A 20,710-nucleotide genomic window follows, 5' to 3' on the forward strand; every position below is an offset into this window, starting at 1 on the left:
TCCAAGGAGGACATTAAGTTTATGAGTTCCCTTAAAAAATGTCAGGCACCTAAAAAAAAAAAAAAAAAAGTCAGACACCTGTTGACATCAATTGGCAAACTGTTTCTTCCACAAGCAAAGTATCTTCTGAAGCCCAAATATATACATAGCTAGAATTTCTGCAATTCTTGTTACCCCACATGCCTTTTCTGTTTGTCAATAAACATCATTTCTAGGGGAGCAGGTTGACACTAAAGGCTCAGCTAGGAATCTTAAGAGAAGGGTAGCATTCTGTTGTCAAATTACCAGATTTATGAAAGCAAGAACCTTGAATCACAGCTTTTAAATAAGTTTCCATGAAAAAAATGGGAATAATATAATACAATGTTATTTATTACCCAGAAATAATTGTGACTTTACAGTGAATAAGTCTTCAAATGCTTGATTGGATTTAGAAGAAAAATTTTACTTATTTTGAAAGAAATTAAAAATCTGTTTAGGGAAAAGAATATGACAAGAGTTTTTTTTCCCCTAAATTAGTTTATGTGATGCAGAGTTTCTTCATGCAAGATGATATAACTTTCTATTAGAGTCCTTGTATTCACCATTATAGAAACTACTGAAAAGCCATAAGGTACCTTGGCTAAGCTGCTCCTCTGGAATGGAAAATTATATGTAAATAGCTATGCAACATTTATAATACTCGAGTGAATACTGCTGCAGACTGGAGTTAATGCCATGCCTTGTCAATATTTCTTCAGAAATCACCAAACACAAACACGCCTTTGAACTTCTTTGAAGGTTATTAATCCTAACACAATGTTAAAATTAAAATAAGGTTTCACAATCCTTTTCTCATTGTCTTAGATACCATCAATGACTCAGCTCACAATCTCAATGTCAAAGACAGTCTCAATGATTTGAGAATAAAGGTGACTATAAGATAAAGAATCCATCCAAAAATAATATTGGATAATTCTGGTGTGAGCCACGAGAGTGCTAATTCCATTTGCTATCACATAACTTTGTGAGTTAGGGTTTTTCCTGTTTTTGTCTCAATGAAAATGTTAAAATTAATTCAGTGTGAAAGATAAATATTTCCTTGTAAAGATTAATTAATATTTTTAATTTTCCAGGCCAAATAATAGCAATCTTTCCTTGAAATTTACATTTGAGTGTAATTAAATTTTACTTTTATTTAATTGGAATATTTTAGATTCATCTCATCCTTTGTAGGAACTGGCCATTAATTTTTACATTAAATGAGAGTGAGAGACAATTTTTTGTGAAAATGTTTTTATCTACATGAAGGAAATAATTTTCTAAATAGAAAAATGAATGGTATGTAAAATACTGTGGTAATGTAATACATAGATTTTTCTCAAAATTGGAAGGAACTAAAAACACTTAAGAAACTTGGAATAGAACAAAATTAGTGCAATAAAGGCTATATATGAAAAACCCATAGCTAACATCATACTCAATGGGGAAAGATTGAAAGCTTTTTCTCTAAGACCTGGAACATCTTTCATCTCTTCTATCAACATAGTACTGGAAGTCCCAGCCAGAGCATTTAGACAAGAAAAGTATCCAGATTGGAAATAAATAAGTGAAATCATCTGTTCACAGAAAATGTGATCTTAATGTAGATAACTCTAAAGATTCTTTAAAACAAAAACAAACTTGTTGGAACAAATAAACAAATTCAGCAAAGTTGCAAGATACAAAATCAATACCCCAAAATCAGTTGTGTTTCTGTACACTAATGAACAATATGGAAAGGAAATTAAAAAACCACTCCATTTACAGAAGCATCAAACAGAATGAAATATTTAGGAATCACCTCAACAGATACAGAAAAATCACTTGATAAAATTCAACGTCCATTTATGATAAAAAACAAAATGGTTATAGAAGGAATGTACAGCAACATAATAAAGGCCATATATGACAAACTTCCAGCTAACATCATACTCAATGGGGAAAAAACTGAAAACTTTCCCTCTAATATCAGGAAAGATTTTCCTATAAGATAAGGATTCCCACTCTTGCTACTTCTATTCAAAATAGTGCTGGAAGTACTGGCCACAGCATCTAGACAAGAAAAAGAAATAAAAGGTATCTAAATTGGAAAGGAAGAACTAAGACCGTCACTATTGTCAGATGACATGATACTGTATATAGAAAATCCTAAAGATTACACACACACACACACACACAAACACACAAACATTAGAACTACAAAATGAATTCAGTAAAGTTGAAGGATACAAAATTAATATACAGAAATCTGTTGTGTTTCTACAAATAACAAACTATTAGAAAGAGAAATTAAGAAAACAGTCCAGTTTACAATTGCATCAAAAAGAATAAAATACCTAGGAATAACTTCAACAAAGGTGGTAGAAGACCTGCTCTGAAAGTATAGAATAAAACATTGATGAAATTGAAGGTGATACAAATGAATAGAAAGACATATTATGTTCATGGATTAGAAAAATAAATATTATTAAATGTCCATAGTACCCAAAGCAATTTACAGATTCAGTACAATTCCTATCAAAATACCAGTGGCATTTTCCACAGAACTAGAACATATAAAGCTAAAATTTGTGTGGAACCACAGAAAAACCCAAACATCCAAAGCAATCTTGAGAAAGAACAAAGCTAGAGGTATCATGCTTCCAGATTTAAAGCTATACTACAAAGCTTTTATAATCAAAACATGGTGCTGCAGACACAAAAACAAACATAAATCAATGGGACAAAATAGAAGGTCCAGAAATAAATGAATACTTATATAGTCAATTAGTATATGACAAAGAAAGCATACACCATGAGGAAAAGACCGTTTCTTTAATAGATTGTGTTGGGGAAATTGGATTGCTACATGTAAAAGAATGAAAATGGAACACTCTTATATATAACATACACAAAAATGAACTAAAAATGGATTAAAGACTTAAGTGTAAGACCTAAAACCAGAAAACTCCTGGAAGAAAACATAGGCAGTAAGCTCTTTGACAGGTCTTACAAATACTTTTTTGTATCTGTTTCCTTAGGCAAAGACAGCAAAAGCAAAAATAAACAAATGGGACTACATCAAAAGAAAAAGCTTTTCCACAGTGAAGGAAAGCATTAGCATAATGAAAGAACAACTAACTGAATGGGAGAAGATATTCACAAATAATATATCTGATAGGGGTTAACATTTAATATATATGAAAAACTCATACAGTGCAATATCAAAAAACAAACATTCTAATTAAGAACATTTTTCCAAAGAAGACATACATTTGGCCGATGGGTACGTAAAAAGATGCTCACCATCACTAATCAGGGAAATGCAAATCAAAACAACAATGAAATACCATCTCACACCTGTCAGAATGGCTATCATCAAAAGATAATAAGTAACAAATGGTGAGAATGTGTGGAAAAGGGAGTCCTTCTACACTGTTGGTGGGAATGTAAATTGGCACAGTTACTGTGGAAAACAGTATGGAAGTCTCTCAAAAAGCTAAAAATAGAACTATCATATGATCCCCAAATTCCACTTCTAGGTGGTTATTTAAAGAAAATGAAAAGACTAATTTAAAAAGATATATGCACCCCTATGTTCATCACAGCATGATTTACAATAGCCAAGATATGGAAGCCACCCATATCCACTAATAGATGAATGATACAAAGATGTGGTATGTATATACAATGAAATATTACTGAGCCATAAAAAAGAACGAAATCTTGTCATTTATAAAATGGATAAACATAAAGGGTATTATGCTAAGTGAAATAAGTCAGACAGAGAAAGACAAATACCATATGGTTTTATGTATGTGGATTCTAAAAAGCAAAATGAGTGAATAAACAAAACAAAACAGAAACAGACTTGTAGACGATAAACTGTTAGCTGCCAGAGGGTAGAGGAATGGGGAAATGGATGAAATGTTTGAAGGGAATTAAGAGGTACAGTCTTGGGAAGTGGGTGGGGGGATGGGATAATTGAGTGATGGGCAGTAAGGAGGGCACTAGATATAATGAGCACTGGGTATTATATGCAATTGATGAATTGCTAAACTCTACCTTGAAACTAATAATACACTATATATTAACTAACTTGAATTTAAATTTAAAAAGAGGTATAGTATTCCAGTTATAAAATATAAAATAAATAAGACATGATGTAATATACAACATAGGGAATATAGTCAATAATGTAAAATTTCGTATGATGACAGATGACAACTAGACTTATTGTGGTGATCATTTTGTAATGTGTTTAAATATTAAATCACTAAGTTGTACACCTGAAACTAACATAATATTCTATGTAAATGATACTTCAATAAAAAGTACATACTTTGCCTCTAAAAAATAAAGCATAACCAAGGAGACAACCCATATACCTAGAAAAGTAAACATTGTTGCTGAAAGAAATTAAAGAAGACACAAATAAGTGGAGAGGCATCTCATGTTCATGGATAGGAAGATTCAATATTGTTTAGATGTCAATATTACCAAAAGTCATGTACAGAGTCAATATAACCCCTATCAAAATCCCAAGAATATTTTCTGCAGAAATAGTACAATCCATTCCAGAAAGCATATGGAATCTCAAAGGATGCCAAATAACCAAAACAACCTTGAAAAATAACCAAGCTATTTCCTGATTTCAAAACTTATTACAAAGCTATGGTAATTGAAAGAGTGTGGCATTGGCATAAAGACAGACATGGGCCAATAGAACAGAATAGAGAGCCAAGAAATAAGTTTTTATATGTGGGCAAATAATTTTTGATGAGGGTGTCAGGACCATTCAGTGGAGAAAGAACAGCCTTTTCAACAAATAGTGTTGTAAAAACTGTATATCTATGTGCAAAAAGATTAAAGTTGGATCCTTGCCTTCTACCATATACAAAATTAACTCACATACAAAATTAATTCAGTGGATTGAAAACCTAAATGTAAGGAAACTATAAAACTCTTAGAAAAAAAAACACAGAGGAAAAGCTTCATAATACTGGATTTGGCAGTAATTTCTTAGATGACATGAAAACCATATATATCAAAAGAAAAACTAGATAAATTAGAATTCATCAAAATGAAAAACTTTTGTGTATCAAAGGACAAAAAGGACTATAAAGATGAAAAGGCAACCCATTGAATAAGAGAAATTATTTGCAAATCATATATCTGATATGAGATTGATAATGCACAATATATAAAGATCTCTCTCAATTCAACAAAAGCAACAAACAACCAGATTTAAAAATGGGCAAAGGACTTGAAAAGATATTTTTCCAAAGACAATATACAAATGTGCCTAGGCACATGAAAAGATGTTCAATATCACCGATCATTAAGGAAAAGCAAATCAAAACCAAAATGAGATACCACCTCATATCCATTAGAATGGCTATTATAAGCAAACAAAACCCAACAAATATCAGGTGTTGGTAAAGATGTTGAAATATTGGAACACTTGTGCACTATGGTGGGAATGTAAATTTTTTTTAGCTTTTCTGTGAAATAGCATGGCAACTTCTCAAATAATTAAAAATAGAATTATCACATGACACAACAATTCTACTTCTGGAGATATATCCAAAAGAAATGACAGCAGTGAGTCTAATAGATATTTATACTCCAGTGTTGGTAGCAGCATTATTCCCAATAGTCAAAAGGTGAAAGCAACCCAAATACCCATTCAGAAGGTGAATTGGATAAACAAAATGTGGTATATATGTAAAAAGGAATATTATTCAGTTTCAAAGAGGAAACGGATTCTGACATATGCTATAACATGGATGAAACTTGAGGACATAATACTAAATGAAATAAGCAAGTCACAAAAGGACAAATACTGTATGATTCCACTTACATGAGGTATATAGAGTAGTCAAATCCATAGTGACAGAAAAGAAGGGTGGGTGCCAGTAAAATGATGGACTGGGGGAGGAGAGAATGGGTTGTCAGTGTTTAATGTATATGGAATTTCAGTTGGAAAAAATGAAAAGCTCAGGGGTTGGATGGTGGTGATGGTTGCATAACAAAGTGAATGTATTTAATACCACAGAGCAGTCCTAAAAATGGTTAAAAGGTAAATTTTATGTCATGTATATTTTGCCACAACTTTTCAGAAAGAGCAGGACTCATTGTTAAGACTACAATTGGACCTCATAGATTTTTTAAGAGGAAGAGAGATATGCATTAGTAATATAGGCCCAGGCAAAATTGTGAGATATGTGGTTTGCATTTAATATCTTTGCATCTCCCTTTCTAGATTTTTCCTAATTCTTCTATTTTTTTCTGTCTTCTAAGAACTTTTTATTGTGATGATCTATCCCTACCATCCTTAATTCTGAGTTCTGCACCATTACCACTACTTAAATTTTATTCTATTCTTACTCATTTTTTCAGAAGTATGCCCTAAATTAACTGTCACTTGGGGATATAATATAATATTTTTCTGCCCGTGAAGGTGTTAATGATTGAATCTAAGAGAAACTCTTCAGTGAATTTTAAATGAGAGAGTCTGGCACTGGGGATAATTTGGCCTTCCAAAGAACCTCAGATCACAACGTGGAGACACCCTCCCTCTTTGACTATAGTACGCCCCACCTTTGGGATCACAAAATTGAAAAAATGAGTTCCACGTATTCAAAAAGCCCAGGAACATGGATTCTACTGATAAGTTCCTGCACACCATTCCTCATTGTTCCATATCCTATCGAATTGTGGCCTTAGTCAACACAATTTAGTGATGGCTGTGGTAGCAGAAATCTCTATGCAGGCAGATTTTAGCATAGCAAATGGTTTCAGATTTGAATGTAGATGTGTGGCATATGGAATTAAAAGGCAAATCAGCTCCAGGGCAAGAAACATTGTTCAAATGGTTTAAAATATGCATTTCTCTGTTGGGGGAGAATAAATAGAAATTTTTTCGATGCAGTTATTGAATAATCTAGCGGTTATTAGAAGTTTGTGGTTTTTATAAGAAACACTTGAAAATGTATGCTCATTAGATTCATTTTATAACAAAAAGAACCCCTGTTGAGATTATTCAGAAAGAAAAAAAGCATTCTGTTTAGCTATTTTTCTAGTTTTAACACTCCCAGAAATCATTATGATTATCTTTCTGTATTAAAAAGAACATAATATCATGAACAGACATCAACTAATTGTAATGCAAAGTAATTTCTTGGTATTTAAAAAGTGTTTGACACTTATGTGAGGATGTATGTACATTTCATATACATAATCGCTGAAATATGGTGATAAAAAATTTTAGAGTTTTTTAGAATCACAAATAGATTGTAAAAATTGCTAGGAACTATAGGAAACTTGAAGATATATTTATGCAGATACATATGCATAACTAATATACTATGCTAGTTCAATTAGCATAGCTAATTGAATGACACGCACACATATATACAAATAATTATATAATTTAGTTCATTTTTTTGTTCAACCAGATTCTCCAGATCACGAGAGGTCCATGAGGTAATAATTGGGATATTCCAGCTATTCTAAATATATCAAAGGCCTTGTAGCAATTGTAAATTTAGCCATGGTATGATTTACAGACTAATAAAATTTCTTAGCTTTTGGATAGAATGACATCAATTCTGTCTGGAAATACCGGTTCCCTCAAGCTGACTAGAAATTCTGATAGACCTCTAACTCTGGATTTTTGATCAAAATAGGACAGTGGACTAATAATTAGGCCTCAGAACAGAGCTTTAAGAACTCATGTTCTGAAGTCAGAAAGACTAGGGTTCTAATCTTAGCCCCAGCACTCACTAGCTGTCCTATGTTGGGCAGTTACTTTATGTCCATAACACATAGTCTAAGTTTCCTCACTTTTTAAAAATATTTTAATTAATTAATTAATTAATTAGGTAATTAATTTGAGAGTGCACATGTGTGGGGGGAGGGCAGAGAGAGACGCAGACTCCCTGCTGAGCACGGAGCCCTACCTGGGACTCTATCTCAGGACCCTGGGATCATGACCCGAGTCCAATGCACATGCTTAACTGACTGAGCCGCCCAGATGCCCCAGCTTCCTCACTTTTTTTAAATAAAGACTTTATTTATTCATGAGAGACGACACACACACACAGAGGCAGAGACACAGGCAGAGGGAGAAGCAGGCTCCCTGTGGGGAGCCCGATGTGGGATTCGATCCCAGGACCCCGGGATCATGACCTGAGCCAAAGGCAGATGCTCAACCACTGAGCCACCCAGATGCTCCAGCTTCCTCACCTTTACAATGGAGAAAAAAAAATACCTGCTTCATAAGGCTGTTGTAAGGAATAAATCAACTACTGCAGGTACAATGAATGCCTAGCACAGAACAAACTACCTCGATAAATTGTAGCTATTAAGATTCCTGTTATTACAGAATACAGTTGGTCTATGAAATCTTTCAAGATAAGGATCTAGGAATAAAATAGATGAAATAGAGCATTGGTAATAAACCGAGTTTACTTAACGTCATTTAAAAGTGGTGTTTCTGAGTCAGCTTTCAATACTCATATGTATGATCTCAGGAACATGATCCATTATTATCAAATAATATTTTGCCCAAAATGTGCTTAAGTAAAAATTATGATTTTGTGACTGGGTTGCCAACACCGCCTCAATATTCACCAGCATATTTCCTCCCACAGTGGCTAATGCAACCAGTCAGGGAAGGACAAACTTGTCAAAAAAGAATCTCCACCGTTGCTAAGAACTATCACCCATCAGGGGCTATTTATGTTTGAGGTAACCTATTTTTGAGAGAATGATATTTGCAGATGTTGGATAATGAAATAAAACCCTACCTGGTGGTTATTGTAAACAAGCAAATGTCCAAATCCTTCAGCTTCTGCCAAGCCTCTTAGATCCCTTAAACTTGGAAATAAAAACAAAAAGAACCCCAGAAATAGTCTGTTGTTGATAGAAGCACCAAGAATTCTAGGAACATTGATATTCAACAGGAAGGTGTTTATGTTTTGTTTAACACCAGGGGTGCCTCCCAGCCAAGGATGGTTGACTTTTAGTGGGAGGGTCCTCATATTCCATCTGCCCACACCTGAGACTCTGATATGCCTGGGAGGCTGGAATATCCAGGTGGAGTTGAAAGTATGATCTTAATAATAATTCCTCATATTTTATGGTTCTAAGAGTTGTATTTTATATAAATTATGTCATTAGATTCTCATAGCAATCATCTGAGGGAGAGAGGGCAGGATGTCATTATTCTAATCTTACAAGGGAAGAAAAGGGCTTGCTATGGTTAAGTGGCTTAGCTAAGGCACTCGGGTAATAGGAGACAAAACCAGGATTAGATCCTCAGTCCTCTGACCTCGCGTGGCCTTCTTTCTGTTTGACCACACTGGTTTTTGTGTGTGGCGATTTATTAGAATGTCATGTGCAAAAAAGCTTTGCATTAATAAAGTAGACTTAAAATGTGGAAAATAATCCTTATGTTAATCTACATTTGCCATTTGTTGCTAAGCTGTTTTTTTTTCCCTATTATTGTCTGATTTCTTAAGAAGCCAAATGGGATTGTGAAAGCTAATTTCTTTTTTCTCTCATTAGGTTCCAATTATGAAAGATGTGATTTTGAGAGTGGTCTCTGTAATATGACACGAGATCAGAGTTTGCAACTTGGCTGGACAAAAAGAAATGGGATGACTGGTCTCTCACCTCCACTTTATGATCACAATGGTGATATGTCTGGTAAATGCTTTGAATTTTTTCTGTTTGCTTCTTTCTTCCTTGTCAAGTGGTTGACTATGGCAGAGGAATGTTGGCTGATATTTAGATGTCAATTGTTATAATTTCTAATATTATGCATTCTTTAAACATTTTCAGGTTATTTATGATATAAAATATCACACTGGATTCTCATTACTTGCATTCCTGGGATCCTGAAGGTCTATCTAGACAATAATTGGGGGTATTCTAGCTGTTTTGGCTCTTTATGGAAAATGTAAAATTTAACATGATAGTACTATATAGGTTAATTCATTAAATTATTTTTGCCTATATTGCTTTTGGCTATACTGATTTTAGCTCTAATAACACTTGTTTTCTCAGGCTATCTAGAGAGCTCTGATCAGTTGCTCACTAACCTTTGACGTGGCTCTGGAGCCAGACATTTATTCATTCCTTTATTTGATAATTAATGAACTTCATTCATTCACCATTGTATACCAGGTGATTAAGATATTTTAGTGAGCAATAATCAACTCTGTGCCTTCCCTCATCGGATGGGCTTACACGTGATATGAAAAAACAATGTAGTATATTGCCTGGTATAACTAATTGAAGGCTGGTGATTTTTTATAAAAATGATACTTCTCTCAAATAAATACACCCTAATTAGAAATGTGAGTATTTTCCCTAGAGATAATTTAAATCAAACCAACGTTCAGGTATTAGGTATTAATTGTTTGGAGATGTTTACATAAATACTACACATGTGGATTAGAATCCCAGTTCCATCACTTAGTAGCTGTATGATCTTGAACAATTTACTTTAAGCCATGGTTTTCTCAACTCCAAGAGGGACAATGATGATACTTAGTTCATAGGTAGTTGATGTAGGAGCTAAATGAGATATTGTTGGTAAAACTTGCCATGAAACATCTGACATTCAAAAAAAGTTGATATTTGGTACATTTCTGGATAATTTTGGTGTTCCTAAATTTCACTTCTAGGTAAGTGAACTGGAGTTTATTACTTTGCTTGGCTTTGATGGCAAAAATACTTCTTTGTAAAAAAATCTTTGACACTTGTTAGGAATAAGCCAACTTTATGATAAACCAGGGATCAGCTTTACAAATAGGACCAAAGACTCACTGCAAAACAAAATTTTTACGATGTGTTCAGTTACATTAGATGGCGATGATATTGAATCTGGCTTCCACCTTTTAACCATTACAAAACCTTGCAAATTGTTTGACTCTGTATATCTCTCCTTTAGAACCTCCCCACCACTTTTTTCTTTTACTTCAAGACTTTTCACAGCATACATTTACTTATCTTCTTGGGCAGGATACCTGAAATTTTCTCCTTTTGCTGCATGTGTCTCTTATTCTCTTCTCCTTGTGTGCCTCCTCATCTTTGACTTAGACAACTGGGATCTCTGTCATTGTGCTTCTTGCTCCCCTTTCCTTCCCTCCTCCCTCTCTTCCTTTGATCTTTTTTTTTTTTTTTTTGATGAACAACAATTTTATTTTTCACACTTCAAGGCTAATGAATAACCATTACTAATCCTATTAAAAAAAACCCAACATCTCAATAGGAAAGGATAACTATATTTACTCATTAAATACCATTTAAGTTTTCTACAGCACAACTTGAAAATACCCAGCATGTACGTTTAATCTCAGTACAATGGATTTAAGACCAAGGTTACATGTTACAAGCATCAAGGCTAGATTACACATTATCATAGTCATCATCATCATCATCATCATCATCATCATCATCTTCTCGTTTTCTTTTCAATGCATTTGATGATTCATTGGAAGTATTTTGTGATGACACCATGTTTGTAGTGATAAGAATGTTTTTGGACCCAATTAATGATGGATTAATCAGAACATTCTGAACTGCGGATGTCGCAGGAATTGATGCTTTTACAGTTGGGGACTGTGATGTGGGCATCTGTACTGTAAACCTCTGCCCTGTGAGGGACATGGGAGTCCCTACTTTAGTTGACACTGACATGGTTTGTGGGGTTGGTGTACCAAGAGTGGGAGTACTTGGTCGGCTAGTAACAGAACTAACACTTAACCGTGGAACTGTTATTCTTCCGCAGAAGTTGATGTCTTTTTTTGTAAAGACTTAAGTCTATAGTTTGGAGCCGTCAAGCAATATCTATCAGGTGGCAACCTGGGGCCTGAATATGGCTTGATTAACAGCAAAGGAGTTTGATTTCTTTGCCTTGCAATATCCAATAAAAAATATCTTGGGGGAGGAGAGGTAAGACTGGTCAGCAGGACACTGAATGGCCAGCCGCACATCGTCTGCATCAACAGTAGCCTTCTTAGCATGGCTTGAATAAATTTTTGCATCATCTAGTATTGAGGTTACATATCGGAAGGCAAACTCCAACATCTGATTTATAACTCTTGGCTCATATTCTATAATCCCCAGATCCTTCAGGATTTGTGCCATCATCTGTGCATCTCTCGGCATGCTCTTGGCTCCATGATATCTGTTGATCAGACTTCTTGAGCTCAATCACCCACATTAATGTATTTCAGTCCTGATCTCGATGCAAGTTCTCTGCCTAGTATGGTTTTTCCAACCCCCCGGGGTACCGGTGAGCAGGATGTTCGGAAGCAACTGGTCCTCGGCGCGTTCGTTCCTTTTCCTTCCTTCGTTCTTTTCTTACTTCCTACTCTTTTCTCATTTTGTCATGCTTATTCTTTGAATGGCCAGTCAAGAAATAAAATGGTAGTGATTACATCTAAATTGAAATGTTTTATAGGCGCACACCATTGTATCCACATGACTTGGTTTGAGTTCACATCTCTGGAGTCAAACTGGATGATTTTGAACCCTGGTCATCAAGCTGCTAGTCTCATGTATTCTCAGTTTCCTCACCTGTGAAAAGTGGGAATAATAATAAAACAAGCCAGGAATCCCTGGGTGGCTCAGCGGTTTAGCGCCTGCCTTTGGCCCAGGGCGCGATCCTGTAGTCCCGGGATCGAGTCCCGCGTCAGGCTCCTGGCATGGAGTCTGCTTCTCCCTCTGCCTGTGTCTCTGCCTCTCTTTCTCTATGCCTATCACAAATAAATAAATCTTAAAAAAATAATAAGCCTCATAGGGAGAAGGGGGCAAAATATTGCCTGACATAATTGTTGAAGGCTGGTGATTTCAACAATAGTGATGCATCTCTTGTAACTATAATTAAATTAAATAATTAAATTAAATGTTAAATGTGACTATTTCCCTAGATATTATTTTAAATAAGCAAATGTTCTGTCTTTAGATATTAGCTGTTTGAAAATGTTTATAGAAAAATTATCTTGTTGGAATCTTGTCTCCATTCAAAAATCCTTATTTCATGAGTATTAATGAAATTTTTTATTAAGTTACTCTTGAAATAATTTGCTAGTGCTCCAAAATAATATTTTCCATCATGTAATCAATGCCCTGAGAAGTTTTCAGAGCTAAGTTTGAAAATCTATTAGAACATTAAAAACATCACTGTGTCAATATTTGAAGTCTACTAAAGCTTGTGGCAGAGTGATTAAAATATAATATTGATTTTTTTAAAGTATATAGCATTGCATTTAGATGAAATGATAATCACTACAAAAGTTCAAATACAACTTTGCAACAATGGTAAGCTTTATATTAAAAAAGATTCCTTTTTATTGCTGAGTAGAATGCAATTGTGTAAGTTATTTCATCCATTCTCTTATTGGTGGACACCTGTGTTTTTTCCTGTTATGGAATATCATGAATAAAACTTCTATAAACATTCCTCAATAAATCTTTGTGTCCTTATGTTTTTAATTCTCTCAGGTAAATACCTAGAAGCGAAATGCTGTCTCAACGAATGTCCAGTTTTATGAGAATTGCCAGAGCTTTTTCTAAGGTGCTTATAATTTGTTTGATTAAGTGTATGGTTAGCTTGTTTAGACTCAAAGTGAAGACCCTGTTTTGTTTGTTGCGGGTGGTGGTTCAAAGATCAATTCAGTACTTTTAACCTTTACTAGATGTGCTCCCTGCCTGCACATGCATATTTTAAGTTTAGCCAGAGATTTGGGTATTTATGGAACATAGGCCACCTCTTCTTCTGGTTCTCTTCTTTCTAGAATTCTTCCTTTATTTATGGTAGACTTGGCTGTCCTAGCTTCTTCTGGGTCAAGGAGATAGCAGCCTTTCTATCAGAATTTTAGCCACACACACCAGGTACAACTGCAGCCTGACTTCAGGCCAAAGCCTAAAAGAATGTAACATGTTCTGATGCCTTCCTCCAAGTTTCTGTTCCCATAAAGTATGCCTCTTTGGTTTATCTTTAAAGCCTCCCAAGGTCTTAGCTTTTAGATCTTTCTGAATAAACATTATATTTATCACTGAGTGTTGTCATATCAGCATGGCCTAAACTGTTCCATGCTGCCCTTTGTAATGGGCACTAGGAACCATAATACATTTCTTAATACTTGGCAAGCTGCATTATTTAGACAGTGAGTTGTATTATTTTACTGATAAGAAACAGCAAAAGACAAAAACCGGAAAAAAAGAATCTCATACTCACTTTCTAGGTTAAGTTTTTGTAGCCTTTATAATCTTAATATCTGTTTATTTTGATAACAGTAAAAATTAATGTTCATTTATTCTTTATTATTTTTAAAACTTGTTATTGAGCATTTATTTTCTCTACATATTATTCTAGGACCTGCATATATAAGAGTGAAGAAGAACAAAGCTCTTCTCCCCCGTGAATTCATAATCTAGTGAGGGAGACATAAACTTTATACCTTTTCTATTCTAGGAATCTGCATACTTTTCCTTCAAATACCAGATAGTAAATAGTTTTGGCTTTTTAGATTATTCACGTGTCCCAGTTACTCAACCCTGCCATTATACTGTGGAAACAGCCATAGACAATACATAAAGATTGAACATGGCTATGTTACAATAAAACTGTATTGATGGACTCTAGAATTTATAATTCATATAATTTTCACATGTCAGCAAATATTTCTGTTTTGAACTTTTTCAATCATTTACATGTGTAAAAACCCTTAGTTTTGAGGCCATACAAAATCAGGTGGCAGGTGGGATTGGTCAATGAGCCATAGTTTGCTATCTCTCACTCTGTTCAATAAACATTAATTGAGCATTTTTTGCATCTGATAATATGCACTATGGAGATATGTGAGTTAAGGATCAGATTTCTCCTCCAAGAACTAACAGATAAGTTATCTTAATTTTAGTGGTTGGCAGTCATTTTTGTAGCAAACATAGGTAAGGCATATCTTGACATATACTCTGATTCTGTATAAGAATCAATTCTATTATGCTGTTTCTTGCAAATTCATCTGAATATTCAGTGAATGAGATTTTATTATAGTAGGTAAGCCTGTGACTTACAAAAAAAATGCAAGCAAAATTTGTATTTCTGAAATGAAATTCAGAGTATTGTTCCATTTCAATATTGTAGTAACACTATTTTAAAAGTAAAAAATAATTAGACATGAAAAAATTTATTTGATATATTTATGTACATGTATTTATGTGTGGTGGTGACAATTGTGAATTTAATTTCAATTCAGAAGATTTTATTAACCCCAGAGTGTGTAAGACATCATGATAAAGCTATGACTGTTATAAAGACTATGACGGTATATGCTGCATATGATATGATCTCTTTGAAAAGCATTCTTGACAATAACACAATTAATTATAACACAGAGGAAATTTTAAAAGTGCTGCAATGTTAGCCTGAGCATATTGCTCTGTGGACATAAGCAAATTCTTACCCTGGAAAGAAGCCCACTCCAACTGCAAACTGGTGTCATCACTTTAAGACTTGAGAAAGGACTTGAAAGATGAATGGTATTTCAATGGACAGAGAAGTGAGAGACATGATATTTGAAAATGAAAGAACCACGTAAGGACCATGTAGAGATACTTGGTGTGCTCAGGCAGTCTGCTCTGAGGATACTGTCTTTGGAAATGAAGATTAAGCCAAATGTATATTTGGGAATATCAAGAACTATATCATCCAAAGGTTACTGATTTTGTTCATCAGTATCATTGCCTTCCCTCTTTCCCCCTTCTATCCAACCCAGTTGACAATCCTAAATCTGTTTCTGTCTGACCAGGCTTGCAGAAATGAGAGATGTTGATGGATGTGTGGCAGTGACTGAGGAGTTGCACAAAGAATTTCAAAAGTGTATATATTTGATCCTTAATGATTCACTCTGCCTCAAGTAGTATTTTGCAGAGAGCTTTATTTCTTCCACAAATTATTTGATTGTCAAGCTAATCATATCAAGGTCCTTGATGTGTGCCCGCATGTTGTGTGCATTTTAGTGAGCTGCATGAAGTTTTCATACTTCCTGAACAAAATTGATGCCTATTTCTTATTAGATAATATAATATCTGTTTATTTTCCCATTTCTTTTACTTCAAATTCTGAGTAATACATCAGTCAGGAAATCATAGTTGACAACTTAGATGATTATTTGAATTAACTGATATGACGTCAATGAAATTTTTCCATATAACAAAAGTAGTCAAGCTGTCAAATGTTTTAAAGTAAATATTATTATTCTACTGATTTGAGCTAAATAATAATACATTCTGTAATATCTCTGTAGAAATACAGAAATTTATTATTCCACTGATTTGAGCTAAACAATAATACATTTTATAATTTCTCTGTAGACATACGGAAATGTTTTCATATATATCATTTGTTTTTCTTTTGGCAGGAATTTTATTCTTTACAGGCAGATGGCTTATTTATTTGAAATTTATATAAGTGTATATTCAAATTAATTCACTCACAAGTGAAAAAAATCCATACTCAACAGAAATACATAAAATCAACTAACAGTGAATTAAAATAAATGTAATACAAGTTTCAAAGAATATACCTTTTTTATTTTTTTAAAGATTTTATTTATTTGTTTATTCATGAGAGACACAGAGAGAAAGAGAGGCAGAGACACAGGCAGAGGGAGAAGCAGGCTCCACGCAGGGAGCCTGACGTGGGACCCAATCCTGGGACTCCAGGATCATGCCCCGGGCCGAAGGCAGGTGCTAAACCCACTGAGCTACTCAGGGATCTGCCCCCCACCTTAAAAAAAAAAAAAGAATATATAGCCATAAATAGCCAGTAGACTGAGATTCTCTCAAATGAAAGCAGGCAGGGAATTTTACGAATTAAAGCAATTGGAAAGGACACAGTGGATTTCAATTCTTTGCAAATGAAGTCTGGCAACCCGATGAGTACATACATTGATTCAATGTGTGTTATAACTGAATTAGTCAAGGAAGAATTTACAAGGACATAACTAGTTTAGGCTTCATAGACTGGTCAACACCTTAAAATGGAGCAAGTGGGACAGGAGAACCAAACTAGTGCCTTCCTGACCTAGTGCCTACCTAATGGTGGTAGCAGAATTCTAAAAATGTACCCTCCAAATTTCCCATCCCATAGTTATTCAATCAAAATGAATCCAGGTACTTTTGTGGAAGGACTTTATAGATGTACTATGGTTACTCATCAGCAGACCTTTAATTTAACCTGGACTATTCAACCCATGTAATCACATAGTGACCTTCTGTATACAATAATGTTATTTGCAAGTAGAGATCGTTTTACTTTCTGTTTCCATTCTGGATGCCTTTTATTTCATTTCCTTATCTAATTCCCTGGCTAGAAACTCCAGTATAATTTTGAATAGAAGTGGTAATGCCAGATATCCTTATCTTATTCCTACTAGGGTGACAATTTTCACTCTTTCACCATCAGGCATATTGTTAGGTGAGAGTTTTCTGTAAAAGTCATTTGTCTGGTAAGCATGTTCCCTTCTGTAACTAGCATGTTGAATGGTTTCATCATGAGAATTTGTCAGGTGTGTTTTCTGCATCTGTTGAAATGATCACGTGATTTTTATCCTTTATTTGATCAATATAGCATTTTATAGTGATTGGTTTTCATATGTTAAACTAACTTTGCATTCCTGAGATAAATTCTACTTAGTCCTGGTGAATAATCCTTTTTGTATCTTGCTTGATGAGATTTATTATATTTTGTTTAGGATTTTTACATTTATATTAATCAAGATATCGATCTATAGTTTTTTTTTTGTTTTTTTATTGTCATATGCTTGTCTGGTTTTGGTACTAAAGTAATACCAAATAATAATGGCCTCGCAGAATGAGTTGAGAAGTATTCTTTCCTTTTCCACTTTGTGCAAGAGTTTGTGAAGTATTGGTTTTAATTCTTATTTAAATGTTTTTGTAGAATTCACTGGTGGTTAATCCTTCTGTGACTGAGAATTTCTTTGTGGAAAGTTTTTTGATGACTGATTAATTCTCCTTATTTGTTACAGTTTATTCAGATTTTATATTTCTCCTTGAATTAGTTTTGGTCCTGAGTCAATGTTTCTGTCTTTCTAGGAATTTTTCATATCATCTATTTATGTTATCCAATTTGTTAGCTGCAATCATTGATAATATTACCGTATAGTTATGTTGCTATAACATTGGTAGTTCTGACCCTTGTTTCACTATTCGTTTAGCAATTTCCCCCCCTATTAATCAGTCCAGTAACAGGCTTGTTAATTGTGTTGATCTTTTCAAGAACCAAATTTTGGTTTAATTTGTTTCTGTTGTCTGTTTTTTAATTTCATGTATCTCTGCTCTAATATCAAATCAAAGCTAGGCTTGCTTTGGGGTTAGTCTGCTCTTCTTTTGAACTTTGTAAAGTGGAAGGTTAGACTGTGATTTAAAAACTTACTTTTTTTAATTTAGTAATTTACTAAATTACTTCTATTTATTTCTAAGCACTGATTTACTGTGTCCCATACATTTTGATACAGTGTATTTTTATTTTCATTCATATCAAGAATTTTCTAATATCCCTTCTGGTTTTCCCTTTGATCCATTGGTTATTTAAGGAGTATGTTTTTTGATTTCCACATATTTGGGGATTTCCCACATTTATTTCTGCTATTGACTCAAATCACTCTATTGTGGTCATAGAACACACTTGTTTAATTCATATCTTGTTAAATGTGATAGTTGATAGTTGTTTTATGGCCTGAAATATGATCTTTTCTGGAGAATATTCTGTGTACACTGTAGAAACATATGAATTTTACTGTCGTTGGATGGAGTGTTCTATATGTGTCTGTTAGGTCCAATATGTGTATTGTGTTGCTCAAGTCTTTTGTTTCCTTACTGATCTTCTATGTGTTCTATCTTTGAAAGTGGGGTACCAAAGTCTCCAACTATTATTGTTGAATTTGTCTATTTTCACTTTGCTTTTATTAGCTTTTGTTTCATATAATTTACAGCTCTGTTTTGAGGTGCATGTTTATAATTATTATATTTTCTTGATGACTTGATACTTTTATCATTATAAAATGTACTTGTTTATCTCTAATAACAATTTTCTCATGTGTTAAATCTTTTTTCCCCCTGAATTTCCAACTCTCCATTAGTTATTGTTTATATATTATGGTTTTACGTCCTTTTATTTTCATCCTTTTTGGGTAGTTGTATTGTTGGATCATATATTTATACAACATGCCAACCTCAGAGTTTTGATTGGAGATTTTAATCAGTTTACAAATAGCATGACTACTGATAAGATGGTATTTACACCGGGCACCTACTGTTTGTTTTCTCTGTCTCCTGTCTTTCTTGTTACTCTTTTCCTCCATTACTGTTTTCTGTTACATAGATATTTTGTAGTATATCATGTTAACTTACTTTTTCACTATGTATTTCTTGAATTACTTTATTAGTGATTGCCCTAGAGACAATAACAATCTAGGTTGGATTATAATCAATCTAACCGCAATAGCGTATGAAATAAATGTGCCTTATCCATCTCCATTCTCCATACTTCACACTGTTACTGACTAAAGTACATCTTTTTATATTGTGTGCCCATCAACAGTGAATTATAATTTTTATTTTTATCAACTATAAAAACCAATTATAATGATAGTTATTGATTTGTATAGTTTCTATCTCTTGATGTTCCAGATATTCTATTTTATTAATACTATCTATTTTGTGAGCCATCATTCTCATGGTTTCTTTAGCATTTTAGACATGGTTTCCATTGGCTCTTTGAAATATTTAAAATAGCTGATTTAAGGTCTTTATCCAATAGAGAGACACTTTCCATTGATTACTTTTTTCCTTCAGTATACGTCATATTTTCATGTTTCTTTACATTTATCACAATTTCTTTTGAAACATGGACATTTAAAACAACATAATATGGCAAATCTGAAAGTCTGGTCTCTTCGACATTTTTTGTTGTTGTCTAATTTGTTGTTTTTGTTTATTTTAGTGACTTTTCTAGACCAATTCTGTAGTCTTTATTCTTGTCATATGTAGCCACTGAAATCTCTGCTTGGTCAGCTTCGTGGTCAATTCATGATTGAAAACAGAGTTCTTTAAATGCCCGGAATCAATAAATCTCCCAGTGTTTGTTGAGGGACTTTGTGTGCATGTTGAGGGACACCTTTAACAAAACCAGGCAGTTGATAACTCTTAATCTTAGCTTTCTGCTTACACAGATGCTCAAAGTCGTTCAGAAATGAGAGCTTAGGGCCTTGTCAGGTCTTTAAAGAGCATGTGCATAGCCGTGTGCAAGTACAGGTCCATCTAGATTTGCAGGAAAAATAGGAATATTTCAAAGCCATGTCCTATGGGATATCCCATTCCCTAGAGTTTGCTTTAATCTTTTTGGTTCAACTATTTAGGCTCCAACAGTTATACACTACCTCAGGCAACTCTAAAATTAAAATGTTTACCTTGCATTTCCTCCATTTCCCAAGTGCTAAGTGATTAATAGGAATGAGTGAGAGCAGAAAGGAACATAAATCCTTTTGCATGTTACAGAGTAGCCAACTGACTTAAATGCGTGCTGGGAAGAGACCTTTTGCACTGGACAAGTTATTAATGTGGTGAAGTTCAGACAGCCTTGTAAGTGGGGTCTTAAGGGAAATAC

General features: G+C 34.0%; 1 protein-coding gene and 1 pseudogene across 1 annotated transcript in view; one reads left to right on the forward strand and one right to left on the reverse strand.

The window, feature by feature from the left end:
- Window positions 1-20,710, forward strand: part of LOC121497722 (MAM and LDL-receptor class A domain-containing protein 1-like) — a 417,847-nt gene that overhangs the window by 168,534 nt on the left and 228,603 nt on the right. Inside the window, 1 exon segment of the mRNA XM_041767461.1 lies at window positions 9,574-9,714. Coding sequence (XP_041623395.1) covers window positions 9,574-9,714 — 141 coding nt within the window.
- On the reverse strand, window positions 11,407-19,909 carry LOC121496960 (annotated as a pseudogene).

Source organism: Vulpes lagopus, chromosome 8 (genome assembly GCF_018345385.1).
Source record: "Vulpes lagopus strain Blue_001 chromosome 8, ASM1834538v1, whole genome shotgun sequence".
Lineage (NCBI taxonomy): Eukaryota > Metazoa > Chordata > Mammalia > Carnivora > Canidae > Vulpes > Vulpes lagopus.